The sequence below is a fragment of the Hemiscyllium ocellatum genome, chromosome 17 (assembly GCF_020745735.1).
Source record: "Hemiscyllium ocellatum isolate sHemOce1 chromosome 17, sHemOce1.pat.X.cur, whole genome shotgun sequence".
NCBI classification, from domain to species: Eukaryota; Metazoa; Chordata; class Chondrichthyes; order Orectolobiformes; family Hemiscylliidae; genus Hemiscyllium; species Hemiscyllium ocellatum.
In genome coordinates, this window is record NC_083417.1 from 27,365,649 (window position 1) to 27,385,566 (window position 19,918).

A 19,918-nucleotide genomic window follows, 5' to 3' on the forward strand; every position below is an offset into this window, starting at 1 on the left:
CAATTTTAAAATATGCAAATAATAATACAGGCTTTCATTGCTCAATGAACACTATATTTGAAAAGGGAACTGTGAGAACTCATATGGTAAGGCTGTCATGTTGGCTTCCCTTTTAATCTTTAAGTGTTTTCTGCAGAAAGACACAAAAGCAACTGCAGTGAAACAGGCAAGATGTCCATGCCTTAAGACCTCTAGACAACACCCCCGAAGAGTCTCCAAACCTGTTCCTTTTCAAATCCTCTAACGCAGAAAACTAACTTTCCGGTAACAGGACCGTAAGTAACTAATTTCACAATCTGTAGAAGTTCCATGTCCTCCTAACAAAGTTGCAGTGATTCTGGTATATGACTCTGGCTAAATGCACTCAATTACTTTACAGGCCTGCATCATGGGTTTCCAAGATGAGCCAATCACTTGAATTACAGATCATTATTTTGTTTATAACTTGTAAAAATGCACTATCCTCTGTAAATGTATACTTCCTTGATAGTATGTCTGCATGTGCGAGAGTGAACGAGTGATGTGGCATTAGATTTTCAGGGCATATAAATAAATAAATCACCGTCATGACTTATAGTCACTGTTATAGACCTGCTCAGGAGAGAATAAAAATCCAGTGTCCTTTCTTTACTGACTGTAACCAGTGCAGTTTTAGGAAAGAAAACATATTAATTGTCATGAAAAAGACAGCATGTGTTTTCCTAACCCTTTAAGGAACCAAATCTATCGTCCTTATCTGGTCTGACCTATATGTGACTCCAGAGCCACAGTAACGTGGTTGACTCTGAACAATTACGGATGGGCAAGAAATGCTGGTCAAACCAGTGATGCCTACATTCCCTGAACAATTTTTTTAAAAATGACTCAATGTGTCCGCTCAAGAAAAAACACAGGTAGGGAAGATTAATATGCTTTGAAAACCTGTAAACCAAAAGATTAGTTTGTAGTTCACACATCTGAAGTGGCTTTGAAGGTTACCATTGTTCTGGACCCATTAAGGAATATTTTACACTCAGAATTGCAGTTCAAATGGAGTCAGATATCAGAATTTTTTGCCAGATTCCCTGCAGAGATAAATGTTCAGACAGTTACAAAGTTAAGCACGTGTGGCCTTTGTTCTCAGACATCAATTTTCTTCACAGATGGACTTAGACTGGTAATTACCCTAAGGGGTTTAGTAAGGTACAGTAGCTGCCAGGTTTAAAAGAAAAGGGTATTAACATTACTGCAATGGTCTGCAATTGATATTCTGTAGTGATACTCTCTGTAGTCTATTCAGATCTCTCTGGATCTTCAGTTATAACACATGGTCAACTTTTACTGTTTACCCAGAATGGCTTAAAGCTTGAAGTCACTGCAATACAATTGTTTTGTTTCATTAAATTGAAAACTTGGAGATGTGGAGGCTGAGAGACCATTGATTCAAAGCTTGGAATAAAAGATGAACAATGGCAAGTTCTATGTCTAAAAGACAGGTGCAGTCTGGGTATATCTGTTCAAGAGGTCCCCTTAAAACCTGCGTTTCACACAATCAAGTCTACTGCTCACAATGTGCTCTACACTGGGGAAACAAAGTGGAGACTGAATGACCGCTTCACAGAACATTTGTATTCTGTTTCCAATTGCCTACCACTTCAACACACCACCCTGATCCCTGGCAATGTCGATGTCTCAGGCTTGATGCAATGCTCTAGCAAAGTCTAGGGCAAGCCGAAAGAATAGCACCTCATTTTCCACTTGGGAACCTGCAGCCTTCCAGACTTAATATTGAGTTCAATAACATTAGGGTTTGAGCTCTTCCATGTCCTTAGCCCAGCCCCCACAAACCAGGCCTTTTTATCAAATAATCTGCTTTTGCACACCACCCAGTGTTAGCTACTAATAGTCCCCATTAATAGCTATTCACTGTCCTAGCCAGAACATTATCCACTCCTTTGTCTGACCAACTGTTCTTCTCTTTCTTTGGACTATATCCCCACTGAGCGTTTATTCCTTAGTTCCCCCCACAATCTACATTCTGCATGTAAACCAACATTTTCCCAATATCAGTTCTGTGGCAGGGCCACTCGACCCAAAACAGTAGCTCTGATTTCTCTCCATAAATAATGCCAGACATGCTGAGCTTTTAGAGCAATTTCTATTTTTGTCGAACGTTTACTCATTATTCAACTCGCTCACTGGATTAAGGGATTAATGTCCAGTTGTGTCCAGCCAATATACCTGAAACCTAATAAAATTAGGAAGCAGGTAATGCTTTTTGATAATTAAAGGATGTTTGAATGAGCACATATGATAAATCAAAGGAGTTGCAATCAGATTCTCTCAAATGGGAAATTAAACTAACATGAGAAAGGTGGTGGCTGGGTCCTGTAACAGGATGCTTTTGGGATTAATGAAATTGTAGATTAGCATGCATTTCGAAATCTTTAAACTTGTATTACATGTAAGCAGTTCAGTTATTCTATTTTATCTTGATTTCTTATGTGTAATAAACTTCTTTTTTATTGTTAGAACAAATCTACAACATTGGATGTTTATGTTTCAGTAAAAGACTACCCTGTTAACACCAAAAACAAACAAAATCAAAATCTATCAAGCCAATTTTTATCTAAGATCTGACTTGTCCAGTGATAATATCATCTGGAATCACACCAAATGCGACAAACAGAAATGCAGTTCATTTCCTAAATGGTGAGAGTTCAAAAGTGTTGATTCCCAAAACAAGCTGCACATCCGTGTTCATAAATCACAAAGCTAATATGCAGGTATAGCAAATAACAAGGAAGGCGATGATATGTTAACTTTTATTGTAAGTGGATTTGAGTACAGGAGTAAAGATATCTTGGTGAGTTGTAGACATCATTGTTGAGAGTATATCAGAGAATTGTATACTTATTCAGTCCCCTCACCAATGAAAATATGTATTTTCTAATAAAGTGAGTGCAACAAAGGTTAACCAAACTAATCCCTGGAATAACAGGATTGTTTCATGAGGATTGAGAGACCTGGTCCTATTTTTTTCTAGAGTTTTGAGAGGTGATATCATTGAAGTAAAGAAAATTCTTATAGATCTGAAGAGGATAAATGCAGGAGGATGTTTTTCTTGACACAGAGTCAGCTGTCCAGAACCAGGTGCCATCATATCAGAATAAGAGATGGGCCATTTAGGTTTTGAACTTACAGGACGCCAAATCTTTGGAATTCTCTACTTTAGAGGTTGTGAAACTTCAGTCACTAAGTATGTTCAAAATAGGTCTCTAGATATTAGAGACAGCAAAGGATATGTGGATGACACATGAAAAATGCACGGTGGTAGAAAATCAACCATGAACGATTTGAACGACAGAGCAGGCTCAAGGGGCCAAATGGCCTATTCTTGCTCCTGTTTTCTATGTTTGATTTTAAATAAATAAAATGGATGTTTTCAATTCATTGTATTTGGATATTAAAAACATATTCTGCCTAAATCATGTGTTTCATGTGTAATCCAACCCAGTAACAACCCAAAGTGCTGTTCACAGCATATGCATATATAATAAAGAAAACTCAATTTTTAATTGTCATAATTATCAATTAAAGTTTACTGATCATATGGAATGTTGAAGATCAGTGAAAAACAGGGAATTTAACTAGAGTTTAATTTGAAAGAGGACAGCAACTTTTATTAAGATCTCTCATGAAAAAAAATGAAGGAAAAAGAGAAGCATGAATGCAAAATAAAAACAAAGAAAAGCCACCAAATCAGATTTGATAAACAACCTTTGGCAGCGAATAGCTAAGGAAAAGAGGCTTACAAGTTTTCCAAAGCAAAATCCAGAATTGCTGTCTATAAATGTCCAGTTATGAACCATTGTTAGAAAATGTAATATGAATGTTTCGTAACTATGTAAATCTTTTTACATAAATCCGAAATTATAGTTTCTCTCAGTGTCTATATCTTGGAAACTAAAAGCCCACTGATGAGTAACATTACATTCTTTCAATTATATGTCAAAATTGAATCCCAAAGTGAGTTCTTTAAAGGTCCCAGTGCCCCCAAAATTAAAAAGTCTAACTTCAGCTACATGTAAACACCAACAGAAATATTTAGAATTTTAATACAAACTCTCTTTGACTCACAATCACGGTCTCTGCTTCGTTCCCTTTTCTTTTCCTTCTCATTGTCCTTTGATGATGCATAAACCCCATGTTCTCGACGATCCCGTTCTCTTTGTCGATGTCGTTCCTTAAACTCCTCACTAACACCACCTGTGTGCGAAGGTGTCTCTGCACCAGAGGAACGATAGTACCTACAATATAAGGGTCATTTTTTAAGCTAGGCATACAACAATATGGTGGCAACAAATATCAACTTGGTATTAGGCTGAAAATGTACAATTTGTATTTTGTTCAAACTTTCATAGCATCATAGAGATATACAGCACGGAAACAGATCCTTCGGTCCAACTCGTCCATGCCAATCAGATACACTACATAAATCTAGTCCCATTTGCCAGTATTTCGCCCATGTTCCTCTAAAACCTTCCTATTCATATACCCATCCCATTGCCTTTTAAATGTTGCAATTGTACCAGCCTCCACCACTTCCTCTGGCATCTCATTCCATACACACACCACTCTCTGCGCGAAAAAAGTTGTCCTTAGGTCCCTTTTAAATCTTTCCCTTCTTACCTTAAACCTATGCCCTCTACGTTTGGACACCCCCATCCCAGGGAAAAGACCTCTTTACCCAGTCATCAGTACAATTTGCAGAAACACCAGTTCAAGGCGAAAACCAACATTTTGATTGCTTGAGAGGAGAGTGCTGATTGGTCAACCAGTGGATTCTACGGAGAATACAGCCATTTATGATGATTGACTGTTAACTGCCAGACTATGTTTAGATTGAAATCAGGCAGATTGAGTTTATTTGTTCAGGGCATTACCCTGACAAATGAACCTAATCGCCTACTGTGTGGAGTTGAAAGAGGCACAGGTCACAAACATTTTCTGTCTGTCTGCATTCATACGTGGATTCCAGTATACCACATTGGAAATCTGACTGAAAAGCCTAAACTGGTTGTCAGCTTAATTATTTCTATACTCTGGTTTAAAAGTGGATAAAGACCCAGCCTCAAATGAGTTGCATCCCAGGCTACTGTGGGAAATGAAGGAGGAAATCCCTGGGGCTGTGACCTAATTTGCTCAGGCAGCTGGGGAAATTTGACCTGTCCACATGGACCCTAACCAACTCTTACAGGTGCACCATATCTGGGTGCATAATGGCCTATTACAACAACTGCTCTGTCCAGGACCACAAGAAACAACAGAACTTTGTATGCACAACTCAGGCCATCAAGGAAGCGAACCTCCCATCTATGGACTGCACCAACACTTCGCACTGCCGTGAAAAGGTTTCCAACATTATCAAAGACCTCTCTTACCCTGGTAATGTTCTCCTACAATATCTTCGTCAGGCAGAAGATACAGAAGCTTGAACACAAGCACCAAAAGGTTTAAGATTAACTTCTTCCCTGCTGTTATTAGACTGATGAATAATGTTGATCTTACTTTAGGCACTTCCTGTGCAGTGCAACCTGTATGCCTCACTCTACCTAAGCACCCTATGATTTGTATGTCCTTGTTTGCTATGATTTGCTTGTACTGCTAGTACTGTACTTAGGTACATGTGATTACAATCAGTCAAAAAAAACTGTTTCCTAACATCTCTCCTGAACAGTCTGGCTCCAACTCTCAGACTATGCCACCCTTGTTCTAGAATCTCCAAACTGTTTCTTTTTATCTATCTTGTCTTTTCCTGCTAGTAAGTCTTGAAGGTTATAATCAGATCACTCCTTAACCTTCTAAATGCTTGAGAAAACAAGCATAATTTATATAGTCTCTCCTCATACCTTAACCTGAGTTAGAGGTAGGTAGCATTCTTGTAAACCTACATTGTACTCTCTCCAAGATCAATATATTCTTCCTATGGTCTAGTATCCAGATCTGCTCCCAGTACTCAAAGGGAGTATAACCAGGGTTTTGTAGCAAAACTTCTGCATACTTGTTCTCCAGTGTTCTAAATAAAATGGCCAGCATTCCATTAATTTTTGTGATTAAAATGTCACAAACAAGTACAGAAAATAAAGATCTATACACCTGAACCCCAAAGTCTCGTTGGAGATCCACTGCGCTTAACATCATACCATCTGGAAAGTACCCTGATCTATTGTTTCTCAGTCCAAAATGGATTATTCATACTTGAATCTTACATTTGAAATCCATCTACCACAATTTTGGCCATTTGCTTAGCATGAAATTCTAAAGGGATATTGATATACTATCTACACTGTTGCCTAACTTTACGTAATCACTAAATTTTCATGTCTGACTTTCTATGTCAGTATCAAATCATTAATAAATAATGTGAACAATTCACACTGAAACACAGATCTCTACGGGACATCACTGAGGCTACAATGAAAAGAACACCTTAAAGGCTGGTAACCAGGCTTTGGAGTCATGAGAATGGCCAGGGGGCCCCTTCTTCAGCTTTGGAATGTCAAAAGAAGAAGGCTTTAAGCCACTGGGTGGTTGTCCAATTTCAGCTCAAAACTTTTCTAAGACTCATAAAATCTTGGCTGTCCATTATAAAGGTCATTAATAGCCAATTAACAATCTTTATTGGCCAACTATCTCTGCTCTGCTATAACCCCCAGAAGCAGAAACGTATCAGCCATTTCACAATGGATGCTTCCTTAGCTCATCTCGAAAGTACTGGTCACGTAGTAGTTTGAGAGGTCTTTATACTATGCCATGATTTTCTGTAGGGTTTATTTCTGAAAGAGGTAGAGTCTTTTCTCACACATCAAAGACAATCTTTTCTCATTCTAGGTACTAGTCGTGTCGTGCTAAGATGTTTGAAAGGAAGTAACTGAAAATAAATACAACGGATATAGTCATTGTAATGCCATACCTTTCCTTTTTTCCATGTCTGCCTACTTTGTCACCACTTTCCTCATCAAAACCCAAGTCTTCCTTTCCTTCATCCCAGTCTTTATAGGATGACACTTTTGATTTCTTCTTTTCTTCTTCTTCTTTCTCTTCTCGTTCTTTTCTTTTCTGAGCAGCCAATTTATCAAGCCCTAGCAGCGAGGTCTTTGGTGCTGGTGCTCGAAAGATATGCTGGTCATCTGTGGCAATCTTCTTTTTTATTATTAATCCGCCAACCTGATTGCCAGGGTCACTGCCCTCCAGCCGGTGAAGGGAGTCATCATCATTCATGCTCAAGAGCTGTAGCAGGTAATGTCAATGTCAGGATTTGAGTAAAAGCTCCTAAGAGAAATGAAACAGTATTTTTGCAACAATACACTCGGAATCAGATAAAATATTTGTTTATGAATCCACTAGAATTATTGACAATTATATTCCAATACACTGGCATTAACGATATATAATCGTGATATACCTAGTGATGTATGCTACCAGTTCAGAATATACTTCAAAGCACTGCACCATTGACATTCAACAGTGTCATAATTCAGTTGCAATGCCAGTGTAATTCCATTTGCAAATATAAAACCTAAGCAATCGTTAACGAGTAAGACATAGAAAGGTAAAGAAATCTAAGCTAAACTTGTACTCTTCAAAAGTAATTTCGGTCATTAAAAATAGCTTTTTTTTTGTTAAATACTTAAGTATTTTACAGGAGTATTCCTCCCAATAAGTAGAATCTCTTTTACGTTTCATGTAGAACAAGAGCTCAGGATCATTATTTTGTTTATGATACAGGTTTCAGTTGAGTCAGGGGGCACAGTCAAATGATAGGTAATAGGTAGATTTAGTAATGGTGCACATCCATAGTTAGATATTCATCAGATAAGTCAATATGATAGCAAAGTTATAAACAGTCAGATTTGGCTCCAGCTAGAAGCCATATAGAAGAATGTAATCAGTGGCTAGGAAATGGACAAAGGTTTTAATGTTTCAAATATTCCATGCACTTTGGCAGGAAGAGTCGATGACTTAAATACAGAAAGACCACAGAACTATAGCACAGTAATTTAGGAGTCCTCATGTAAAGATCCCAAACCTGAATTTGCATGCTAATAGGGAAGGTAATTTGAATGTTAACCTGTATTTCAAAGGGAATGAAGTAGAAAAATAAGGAAGTTTTTCTGAAAACTATATGAGACATTCAACAGCCTACAGGGGGAATACTGTGAACAGTTTTGGATCCCTTATCTAAGGGAAGATGCACTGGCAATGAAGGTAGGTTGATTAGGTTGGAGCTGTACTCATTAGAAGTTAAAAGCCAGTTTTGAGAAGGTTTGTAGCTCAGGTTGAGGTTCTGGGTGTAGGTTTGCTCACTGAGCTGGACGGTTCATTTTCAGATGTTTCTTCACCATACTAGATAACACCTTCAGTGAGTCTCTGGATGAAGCTTCGTCCGGAGGCTCACTGAAGATGTTTCCTATAGTATGGTAATGAAACGTTTGAAAATGAACCTGCTAGCTCAGTGAGCTAACCTACATCTGGAATTTAAAACAGTAAGACGTGACCTTGTTGAAACATGCAAGATTCTTAGGAGAGTTCACAGGGTAGATGCAGAAAGGTTGTTTCCTGTTATAGGAGAATTTAGGACCTGATGACATCTATAGAATTCATTACCACACATTCCAGGCTGAGGTGGACTGATTTTTAAGGGTTATAGTGAAAAATATAAGGGTTATATTTTTAAGGTAAGGAAACCAAGGGTTATAGGGAAAAAGGCAGGAAACTGGAGGTAAGCATCATAATATCAGCATTGAATGGCAGGCTTGATGAGCTGAATGGCCTGTTCCTGCTCCTACATCTTATAGAAAAAAATCTGCTCCGACAATAGCTTCTTTTACAAGCAGATAATTTAGACACTAATGTGGAGGGGGGAGTTTGTGATTAAATTAAGGCAGGTGTCATCAGAATACATGTGGAAACTGACATTTTATTTTTGGATGCTATTGCTAAGGAACAGCAAACACAGAAATAGAAGTGGATCAAGGATAATCCTTGGAAAACTGAGGCAATAACCTGGAAATGGAAGGGGAAGCCATTGCTGATGATCCTCCAAATTACATTAGACAGTTGATAGCGGTGAGTGGATGCTGTTCCACCCAGCTAGACGACAGTGAGGAGGATTTCATGTAAAAAGCTGCAAAGATGACTACATGGTATCTAATTTGTGAAATTTAGAGCATCGTTTTGGTGTTGCATCGGGACGGAAATCTGATTGGAGGATTCAAATACGGAGAGGTCGGACGAATGGCCATGCATTTGGGAGGCGACAACATACGGCCATTCATCAGAGTACATTTCATCATCGAGTCTGTGCACTTGCGAAGCCGCTGCTCGAAGGGAAAGTTGGCCGAACGGGAAGAAACCTCTACAACCCCGGTCATTTTTAAAACAAAACACTGCGACTAATGTTAACGATTCCCCTACCCTCACTCAGCCCCATGTACCTGTCTGCGTGAAATTAATATTCCCAGTCCCATAGGCCGCTAACGGCAGCGGCAGCAGACAGTTAAAGGCCTGTCCTCAGGCGGTACCACGGTCTCACAGCCCTTTCTCCAGCCATCGCTCTTCCTGCCCTCACCAACATGGCGCCCCGATCGCGTGAGGTCACTTCCGGTGCCGCGACGGTTACCGGGTCATGGATCTGAACGGCGACCATTTGTGTTTCCGGTGTGAGTGTGTACTTTTCTCTCCTCCCCTCAAGCCGTGTTTGGTGGTCGCGGGCATTCGGGGACGATGCCGGATGCTGTGGTGGAGAAAGTGGTCGTTCACCCGCTGGTGCTGCTGAGCGTGGTGGATCATTTTAACAGGTTAGTAAAGGAGAAGGTTCGGACAGGGACTCGGAGTCGGACGCGTGTGCCCGGAGTGTTGGTGGGGACTGGCTGCGCTGCTGCAAGGGCGGGTTCGGGGCCTGGGGCCTTCCCGAGCGCACAGCAGCTTGCCTGCGGTAGCAGCTACCGCCACTGCTGCTGAGTCACACCACACCGTCTTTAAATACGGTCCCAGGTGCCAACTCCTCACTGTTTCTATCAAAATTTTAATCTCGCCTTTTGGATTTTAAATGGATCTCCATTCATAATCCAATCTGCTGAAGATGGTATTGCTGACCCCATGCAGCGTTTAGTTCGTTTGTTTAGTTGCAGATATCATTTAACGTTGACCCGTTGAAGTTCCAGGAGAAAAATAGAATTAAATTTCAACGCTTAGGTTGAATGGATGTGCGAGATTTTTTTTTAGGCAAGAACTGAAAACGAAGATTGCGCTCTGTAGTGCGTTATAATGGTTAGTATAGTCGGGTGCTGCTGTGAAATATAGGAACAGAAGTGGGCGATTTCACCTCTTTCATCAGGTCTGGCATGTGTTTATACTTGCAACTTCACTTCCCAAACTTGGCCGTGTAACACTTAAATAATGAAATAAATTTTGAAATTTTCAATTGATCCAGCCTCCATAGCCTTTTTGGGAGAGTTCCAGATTTCTGAGATTTTTTTGTATAAATAAGAGCTGAATGGCTAAGTGCTAATTTTCAAAGTTAAGTACTTTATTCTGAACTCCTTCACCCTAGAGGAAATAGTTTGTTTCTCCCTAACCTATCTAACCTTAGAGTGGGATATAAGGTCAGCACAACATCAAGCGCCTGTACTGTTCTACATTCTATCACATTTTCAAATTTGTCATTTTGTTCAAAATCTGAACCTAAGTATCACATTTGTACTGCTGATGTCTGTGTAACTGGAGGCATCACAGAATTAATTTTTCAGAATTGTTGAGGCACGGAAGGATGCCATTTAGCCCATCCTGCTTGCATCACGTCTTCAAACAAGCATCATTACTAAGTGACAGCTTCCTTTGTTTGCATACCCTTGCATGCTATTTATTGAATCTGTCACCTCCACATTTCCAGACAATACAATCCATACCCTAACTATTCTCACATCATTTTAAATCTATAAATCTTTAAATGCTAATTAAGTTGCTAAAACTCAGATCTGTACTTTTGAACTTGTTAGTACGTGGAGTAGTTAAGGTGAATGCCATACATGCACTTAAAGGATAGGCTGACATGGGTGGGTAGAAACTTCTGTGGAGCATGTGCATTGATATAGTGTAAAATAGTGTGTTTTTGTACTTAAATTCTATATAATCAATTTCTTTAATCAATACATTAAATGAACCTGATACCGAGTATCATAAAAGCAGTGTTTTCAGTCAATCTCTGTTTTTAAGTATTATTTAATTTAATAATAATTCTCAAAAATACATGTAAAATTTAGCTACAAGTTATCCTTTTCAAAGGTACTTCAAAAAGTGCCTAAGTATCAACATGCACTGAGCTTGTGTTGTATGGAATATTTAGTAAGTTTTGAAAATTTAGCTTCAATAGTAAAATTGATGATGGTGGTGATGACAGGTTTTTTTTCTTAGTACTAATGAAAAGGATTCTGATTCAGTGTAAAATTACTGACCCAAATGAGAAAGTAAGCATCATTGATTATCCGATCAAGATGGATGGGGAGTATTTTGTTTGGGTAACTGATCTGATTGTAAACAAAGGAAGCATTCTCAACTGTAAATGGAACCCTATGATACACAGCCTTAACCAGAAGCACCGACTCACATGTCACACCGGTCAACTTGATCAAATCAAAAGACACTCTGGGACAGAGTGGAGCCTTTGCTGTAGTTTTATGTGGGTTCTCAAATGTCCACCTAGGTTTCTGTCAGTGTCTTTGCTCAGAGCCATGGTGTTTCACTTATTCAGGTCATTGAACAAGTCTAAAACCAATAGACATTCGGATTGTAATTAAAGTACAAGAGGAAAAAAACTGCATGTAAGTCTGTCAATATATCTCCTGAAAGAATAGCTGTCAGAAACTTTCTGCTATGTATGACAGAGAGAGAGAAGGAGACAGAGAAAGGAGGCAGAGACAATGTGAGAGAGATGACATGAGACAGAAGGACAGTGAAGAAAGAAAGAAAATAAATGATAGAGGCAGAGCAGGAGCAAAATTGCTGAGTTCACTGGTGGGCCGTCTGTCATGGAAAGAGAGGTTCAGCAGATAGTGACAGATTCCGGTTTCCGATCTCAAACTTCAGGACCTTGAGATCTTGTTTGGATAACAGAAGTTGATCTGTAAATGGATCTTTTTCAGGTAGGTAGGCTGTAACTAGGAGAGTGTTTTGAGATTACTGTTCAACCTTCCACTATTTACAATTTGTATCAGTAATGTAGATGCAGGGGCTGAATGTACAATAACTAAATTTGTGGATGGTGTAAAGTTAGGTGAGAAAGTGAGTTGTCAAAAGGAGGTAGAAAGGGAATATAGATGGGTGAGGTGAACCAAAAAATGGCAGATATGGGAAAATATGAACTTGTCCATTTTGGCTGGTAGAGTAGAAAAGCAATGTAGTGTTTAAATGGAGAGAAATTGCAATCTCCAGAATACGGACACATTTGGATGTGATGGTACGTGAATCAAAGAAAGTTAGTATTCAGATACAGGAAGTAATTAGAAAAACAGAAATGGGGTATTGTTATTGCAAGAGATATTGAGTAGGGGAGTTTTACATCAATTGTACAAGGTCTTAGTGACACCCAACTGTGTGCAGTTTTGGTCATCTTACTTGAATATGATACAATTGTTAAAAGAAGTTTATAAAATGTTCACTCACTCTTTCCTAGGATGAGAGTGTTATCCTGTAAGGAATGATTAGCCGTACTCTGCCTGTACCAATTGGTGTTTAGAAGAGTAAGACAGATTTTACTGAAACACTGAGAGGAATTGATATAGTGATTATTAGGCTGTTTCTGTTGTGGGGGCAACTGGAGCTCCAGTCAAAGAGATCTACGGCACAGTAAAAGGTCCTTCGGCCCATCACATCCATGCTAGTAAAAACAATTACCTACCATTTTCCAGCACTTGGTCCATTGTCTTCTTTGCCTTGATATCACACATGCACATTTAAATATTGCTCAAGTATTATGAGGGTTTCTCCCTTGTCTGCCTTATCTATGGCCCTCATAATTTCATACATCTCAATGATGTCCCCTATCAATCATGTCTGCTGTGAGGAAAACAACCCCAGACTGTCCGATCTCTCTCCATAACTGAACAGTTCAGCCCAGGCAACGTCCTGGTAAATGTCCTCTGCTCTCTCTTCAGTGCTATCACATCCCTCCTGTAATGTGGATTCCAGCATTAGAAACAATATTCTAGCCGTGGCCCAACCATTGCTTTATACAGTTCCAATATAACCTTCCTGCTCTTAAAATAGAGGATACAATTTAATAATGAGTTCTCCCTTTTAAAATAGAGATGAAAGTAGTTGCTTTCTTTGCAGACTGTTAGTCTGTGAAGTTCCCTTCCCCAGAAAATAGCGAAAGTTGCATCTTTATTGAAAGCAGAGATGGTTAGATTTGAGATAGACGAAGCAGTCAAGGTTTGTGTAAGGACAGGCAGAAAACTGGGTGGAGATCGCAATCATACTGAATGTGAAGGAAACTTGAAGGGCTGCTTGGTCTTATCCATTTACTAAGTCTGATATTCATGAATTATCAAATTAAAACCTCATGTTTTACTATAGAATAGAAAAAAAATAAAATTCACCATTATTTTGTCACATTGATTCATGTGAAAATAAGATTTCATCTATTTACCACACATTTCTGTTATTGAGGAATGAGCGAGTAAAACTGCATTTAAGCAGAGGCAGGGTGATTTTAAAATGCACCTATATTTTCAGGGAAGGAATGATAGGTTACATTGTCAGCCTTCTTTCTCTCTTGCTTGATCTTGCTCTCGCATTTGCTTGCTTCCTTCCCACCATCCCAATAATCAAGGTGCAGGGTTACAGGGAAAGGGCTGGAGAATAGCACAACGTCGTAATGCCCATTCACAGAGCTGGAGCAGAGATACTGAGCCAAATAGCCTCCTCCTGCACTGTAACAATTCTCTGGTTCTATGATTTTTTTTTGTGTGTTCATTTGAATAAGCAGACTGAGCTTATCAGTATGTGATCCAAAAGATACTGCCCCGGGTTAAACTCTGCGTTGTTGAAATTCATAAAGTGCTGGGGTGGAATTGGAATTTGTGAGCTTGAGGATACTGCCAAGCTGAGAGTTATTGCTGTAGTAAGTGATGTGGAGAACAAACTTAAAATGCTAATTATATATCAACAATATGCTATCAAATGTAGATAGGTATTACAATCAAAGGAACTTATGGGGAGTGGTGCTTAAAAGGGAGAAAGTGGAAGGTTTTGCTTGCCAATTTAATATTTTGCTCTGCCTCATTACATAAATGGCAGCAAATTCAGAATCTTTAAAACAAAATATCAGAAGACAAACATGATTTAGTTCAGATAAGATGGTTCAGTATAAAGAATAGAACACTAGATCTGAATGAAAATCTGTTAATTAATCAAGCTGTTTCATAAATATTGCTTATTTTGTTAATAATTAAATTGTTCATTGTGGTAACTTCTCATTTTTAATATTCAGAATAGGCAAAGTTGGAAATCAAAAAAGAGTCGTTGGAGTGTTGCTGGGCTCTTGGCACAAAAAGGTGCTTGACGTTTCAAACAGTTTTGCAGGTAAGAAATTAGTAGTAAATCTGATTATTACTGATGTCAGTTGCTTTTAATATTGAATAATCTGACAAAATCCTCTAATTGAAATCTAATACCTGAGACCAGACTACTTACTTGGTCCTGTTTTGATACCATTCGTGCAGTTTTTAAGCAATGTGTTGCTCAAAAATGGTCAAGCTAGTTTTGAAACTCTAGTCCAATATTAATCTCAGTTTTGAGCAACCAGTAACATGAAAGGTATTTCTTCTTTTAGTCAGGTTATCTGCAAAGCAGTAATCTGCTCATTTTAAAAAAAATCTTGGATCTTTGTTTGCAAATTATTATGTACATAACTTTATTACATTTTATAGAACTATGTTGGGAGTCCTTTCAAAGGTGCTATTGTGACTGTAAGTATTGTGTTGGCTGAGCAAAAGACCTTCATGGTCAGTTTTTACACTGCAAACAAAATCAGCTTTTGTAATCTTTGATGACAAGTAAGAAAATTTTACTCTTACTTGTATAATTAATGCTTAAAATTTAATGATGTGTCTTGATAATTAAAGCCTGGACATTTTTTCAACATTACACTTGTTGGAATAGGAAGGAAATCCCTGAACATGACAATTTTACAGTTAATTTTGATTTTTAGCAATTGCCTGACATTTGAGAACATTTTATCTTTTGAATGTTCTTTACCACATTAGTTCCATTTGATGAGGATGAGAAAGATGACTCTGTGTGGTTCCTAGATCATGATTACTTGGAAAACATGTATGGAATGTTTAAGAAAGTGAATGGTAAGATTCCTTTATAGTAAGTACTTCTCTTGACTAAATTTAGATTGTATCTGCTCATTACTTTTTATTTCAGTCAAACTGAAAGGTTCAATCTTTTGAGTTTTTGATCTTTAATAAGACACTTAGAATATGAGAGGCTTATTCCCTAAGGCGAAGTAATTGGAACAGTGGTTATTTTGCTTTAACAAATAAAAGATACAAACTGTATTGCTATCATATATTTCTTTATGGTCAGTTTGAGGAACAAAACTCAGCCTATTTCTCTGCATGCCTGGATGTCAAATTAGAGAATATATATTTTAAAATGAGAAATTAAATTGATGTTAATCTGGAATCTTCTGCTGCAAACCTGCATTTGTTTTGTTTAGAAAGATACCAATACGAACATTATTGGGAAAAAAAACCCTGTTTATGTCCTGCCATGTTCAATTCAGAATCTTATAATGTGGTACATACGTCTCATTACTGATTAGAACAAATATTGTTTCAAGTGAGACTTTTCCTTAAAGTTGTATCAATGCGATAGTTTTTTCACATTGCTGCTTGTTGAATGTGATGCATCAAGGTATGTAATGTTAATGGGTGATTATCTATCTGTCTTAGCCAGGGAAAGGATCGTTGGATGGTACCATACTGGACCCAAGTTACACAAAAATGATATTGCTATCAATGAACTGATGAAACGATACTGTCCCAATTCTGTAAGGATTTAGACCTATCCTCCTTTGAATAATCTTCCAATAGTTGATAGTAAATAACGCTTGTTGTTTACATTATGTGTGGAGATGCTTGTTTTAGATGGTGAACTGAATTATTTAATTATAAAGTAATCTTAATGTTTGTGTCTTCATTTTGAATACAGGCTTCCATATTTTTATTAGTTGATGACCCATCTAAGAATTACAATTCCTTTATTGAAGGTTTCATTAAATTTCATGGATGAATTGATTTTAATCATTCACATTTTAGTTTTGAAGAAAAATACAATAATATTTTAATTTTGTATTTCTCAAAGAATAGTTTGTGGTATATTACAATTCTTTTCACAGGTATATTGTTTATCTTTTAGTTGTTAGATCAGGGATATCATGTCTGAGATCATTATCTCATGAGTATATTTACATAGTAATTGTTCTTGTAATGTTTAATTTTAAGTATTTAAAATCTTAAAATATATGACAGTATTGACATGAGTATGTTATATGGATGGGAGTGATGTGACCAAATAATCTGTTTTAAGGCTGTCAGAAGAAAAATTGTTTAATAACCTGTCGATCTTGGCTGTGACATACATAGTAAATAACTGATAGGATTCTTTACCAAAGGTCATTTAAATATTTGAATTTACTGAAAAATTGCAGACAATATAGTTTTGTTCTCATTTGTTAGTGTAATTATCGGTATGATTATACGAGAATATTATCCTTTTCTCTTGTCCTCTTTTTACCATTTAATTGTAGCACTTATGAGCAACAATTAATAATTACTCAACATGAAGCCTAACATTGCTTTGCAGCAAAATAAATGTTGCATTACCGTTTTATAATGTCCTGAATTCCTGAAGTTAGAAATTATCTCTTATCAGTGTTTTTCACTTCCTGAGACTATGTCCTGATTTTTTTTCTTTCAGGTTTTGGTTATCATTGACGTCAAACCAAAAGACCTGGGGCTGCCCACAGAGGCTTATATTTCAGTAGAGGAAGTTCACGATGTGAGTACCGCATTGATTTATGTGCTACATGTCAATGCCTGAAATGTAATTAATCGTTTGGATGGCATTTTCTTCAATGCCTAAAACCCAATGAAATGTGATTTATATTTTCAGTGTAACTTAAGAGTTTTACGTTGTTCAAAAGTCATTTCATTAAAACTGAATTTGAGCTTTACCCTAATTATAAATCTAAAAGCCAAATAACTGGCAACTTTTTGGATTTATAAAGCTATTAAATTTTTGGCTTTCGTCACTATGACTTTCAGTTTCCGACTTGTTTATCACTTGGATTTTCTTCCATACGCTGGAAAACTGAAATAGCATTAAACAGCATCCTTTCCATTACTAGATGATCAATGGTTATCTGAGCAGATGATGAACATGTTTTTTTCAAATCTGTCTTCTGACTGGTGTGCAAGAAGAAATCTACAATTGACTTAAATCATCTGGACACAGATGATTCAGGATGTTTTTCAATGACCTTTAGTGTAGATTGTGTGCATGTAATTGTTGAGATGGTATATGCTTAGGTTTAACTGTGGTACCTTCTTTGTTCATGGCAGTTGTTTTACCAATGTTTGCTTGGGCACTAGCCATCTACCAGTGCTCATACCAAACAAAGATTAATATCTTCATGTAAAAGGGGAAAATTACAAAGGAAAATAATTATTGGTTGGTAAACATGTTCACCTCAAATCGTCTTGAAACAGCTGACAAAAAAAATGAAAACTTTCAGTAAATGGACGTTGGAGGGGAGGCAATGGCCTATTGGTATTATCACTGGATTGTTAATCCAGAGGCCCAGATAATGTTCTGGGGACTCCGGTTCGAATCCCACCATGGCGTATGTCTGGAATTAAGAGGTTAATGATGACTATGAATCTGTTGTTGATTGTCAGAAAAAAACACCTGGTTCACTAATGTCCTTACCTGGTCTGGCCTACACGTAACTTCAGACCCACAGCAATGTGTTTAACTCTTAATTGCCCTCTGGGTAATTCAGGATGGGTAGTAAATGTTGCCCAGGCAGTAATACGCTCAACCTATGAATGAATTTTTTGAAAAGGTCAGTGTTTACTGTGGTATCTCTACAGGATGGAACTCCAACTTCCAAAACATTTGAACATGTCACGAGTGAAATCGGAGCAGAAGAAGCAGAAGAGGTTGGAGTAGAGCATTTGCTGCGGTAAGTTGGAAATGACAGCAATTTTTGATCCTAAAGCAAAGTTCGGTGAATTATTCCATCATCTCCCTTTGATACTGTGATACTGGGAATTATTTTGGAGAGGAAGGCAATTTTTTTAAAAAATTAAATTAATAAGAGTTTGGAATTAAATGATTCTGTTGATTTTTGAGGTTTTAATTTGGTATGTAACAGCACTTGTTTATCTAGTGAATTGAGCTGTAGCCTGTAGGTTATGACAAAGAATTATTTATTTTTCTTTGGGACAATTCCAAGCTTTTCAGTAACATAGCACATTTCAGTGAGTTAAATAATTCCACGTCCCATCTTTTTCGGTTCATTAAATTGTTCGTAAACATCAAATTTCCTTGCATATGCAATAATTATACATTATGTTGCAAATCTCTCTACAAAGAGCATATGGCAAGCTAAAGAAGGATCAAGTGCACTAATGTTTCAAATTCATTTTACATGGATTTTCATTAGTTTTATATAAAGTTTCACAGCTCACCAGTGTCATAGCACATCAGTTGTAAGCTACTGTCATAGGATAATATTTAGAATCAGCTTTTGACATCCATAACCATCCCTGCATTAAATGTCAGTTGAATTCTTTGTATGATGTTTAAGTTGTCTGATTTTATCATTTAAGGCTAGACTTTAGAATAATATTCAATTTATATGCTTGTACCCCCTTTGCAGTGATATTAAGGACACCACAGTTGGCACACTGTCACAGCGAATCACAAACCAAGTGCATGGTCTCAAAGGACTGAACTCAAAAATTTTAGAGATAAGAAATTATTTGGAGAAAGTGGCCACAGGGAAGTTGCCCATCAACCATCAAATTATTTACCAGTTGCAGGACGTCTTCAATCTACTGCCTGATGTTAATCTGCAGGAGTTTGTGAAAGCCTTTTACCTGAAGACGAATGATCAAATGTTGGTGGTGTATCTTGCATCGCTTATCCGATCAGTAGTTGCCCTACACAACTTAATCAACAATAAAATTGCTAACAGAGATGCAGAAAAGAAGGAAGGGCAAGAAAAGGACGAAGGAAAGAAAGAGAAGAAAGATGACAAAGAAAAATGTGAATCAAAGAAGGAAGAAAAGAAAGACAAAAAATAAATTGTGTAGTACTTTTTTAAAGAATAGACCTTCAACTTGAACACTCAATGTTGAGTGGGAATGTTAATATTTCAACTTACTTAAAAGAGGCAACATTTACAGCCATTGTGTTTGCATAAGCCAGTTTTCTGAATCTGTACAATGTACATGTTTAACTTGAAAATTATAAGTATTGCATTACTAAGTTTGTTATTCATTTCTATAAGTTGTTGAGAATACCTACTTCCAAATATAACCTGTACTTTTTTTTCTAGATATGAGTATATTCTGGCAGCTGCACAGTGGAGAGATTAACTTAATCTGAATCCCTTGCAACTGGGCGTAGCGCTCTGGCATCATCTACAGAATGAGTGAATTTCATTTTCAATTTTTGTTGGCTGAGCGAGTGAATAAAAGAGAAGTTGATCTGACATCATTTGTTTGTATACTGACTTTTTGACTTGGCAGCTAACCCACATTGAAGGGCTGAGGGAAAAGGTGGTCTTTTCAATTGA

The 19,918-nt window shown here is 37.4% G+C and overlaps 2 protein-coding genes across 3 annotated transcripts in view; one reads left to right on the top strand and one right to left on the bottom strand.

The window, feature by feature from the left end:
• dhx38 (DEAH (Asp-Glu-Ala-His) box polypeptide 38) overlaps positions 1-9,621 on the bottom strand; it is a 126,253-nt gene extending 116,632 nt beyond the window's left edge. The window contains exons 1-3 of one of the 2 annotated variants that reach the window (XM_060838008.1): positions 9,480-9,621; positions 6,956-7,272; positions 4,120-4,289 (exon numbers count right to left, since the gene is read on the bottom strand). In XM_060838008.1, the coding sequence (XP_060693991.1) occupies positions 4,120-4,289; positions 6,956-7,272; positions 9,480-9,512 (520 nt within the window). In that variant the 5' untranslated portion in view covers positions 9,513-9,621. Of the gene's footprint in view, positions 1-4,119; positions 4,290-6,955; positions 7,315-9,479 lie in introns of both variants that reach the window. The other variant, XM_060838009.1, reaches the window with a different exon arrangement.
• Positions 9,622-9,677: 56 nt separating this feature from the next.
• Positions 9,678-19,834, top strand: psmd7 (proteasome 26S subunit, non-ATPase 7). The gene is made up of 7 exons (XM_060838010.1): positions 9,678-9,842; positions 14,534-14,625; positions 15,309-15,401; positions 16,005-16,102; positions 17,032-17,112; positions 18,207-18,298; positions 18,998-19,834. Exons 1-7 carry the CDS (start codon positions 9,769-9,771, stop codon positions 19,422-19,424), a joined length of 957 nt encoding a protein of 318 aa, XP_060693993.1. The 5' UTR covers positions 9,678-9,768; the 3' UTR covers positions 19,425-19,834.
• Positions 19,835-19,918: the final 84 nt, after the last annotated feature.

What these genes read in the sequence shown, in the direction of transcription:
- psmd7 (XM_060838010.1), top strand. Translation starts at nt 9,769, where the DNA reads ATGCCGGATGCTGTGGTGGAGAAAGTGGTCGTTCACCCGCTGGTGCTG. An exon ending in GTGGTGGATCATTTTAACAG is followed by an intron (nt 9,843 to 14,533) that starts GTTAGTAAAGGA and finishes TTTAATATTCAG; the next exon opens with AATAGGCAAAGTTGGAAATC. An exon ending in GGAGTAGAGCATTTGCTGCG is followed by an intron (nt 18,299 to 18,997) that starts GTAAGTTGGAAA and finishes CCCCCTTTGCAG; the next exon opens with TGATATTAAGGACACCACAG.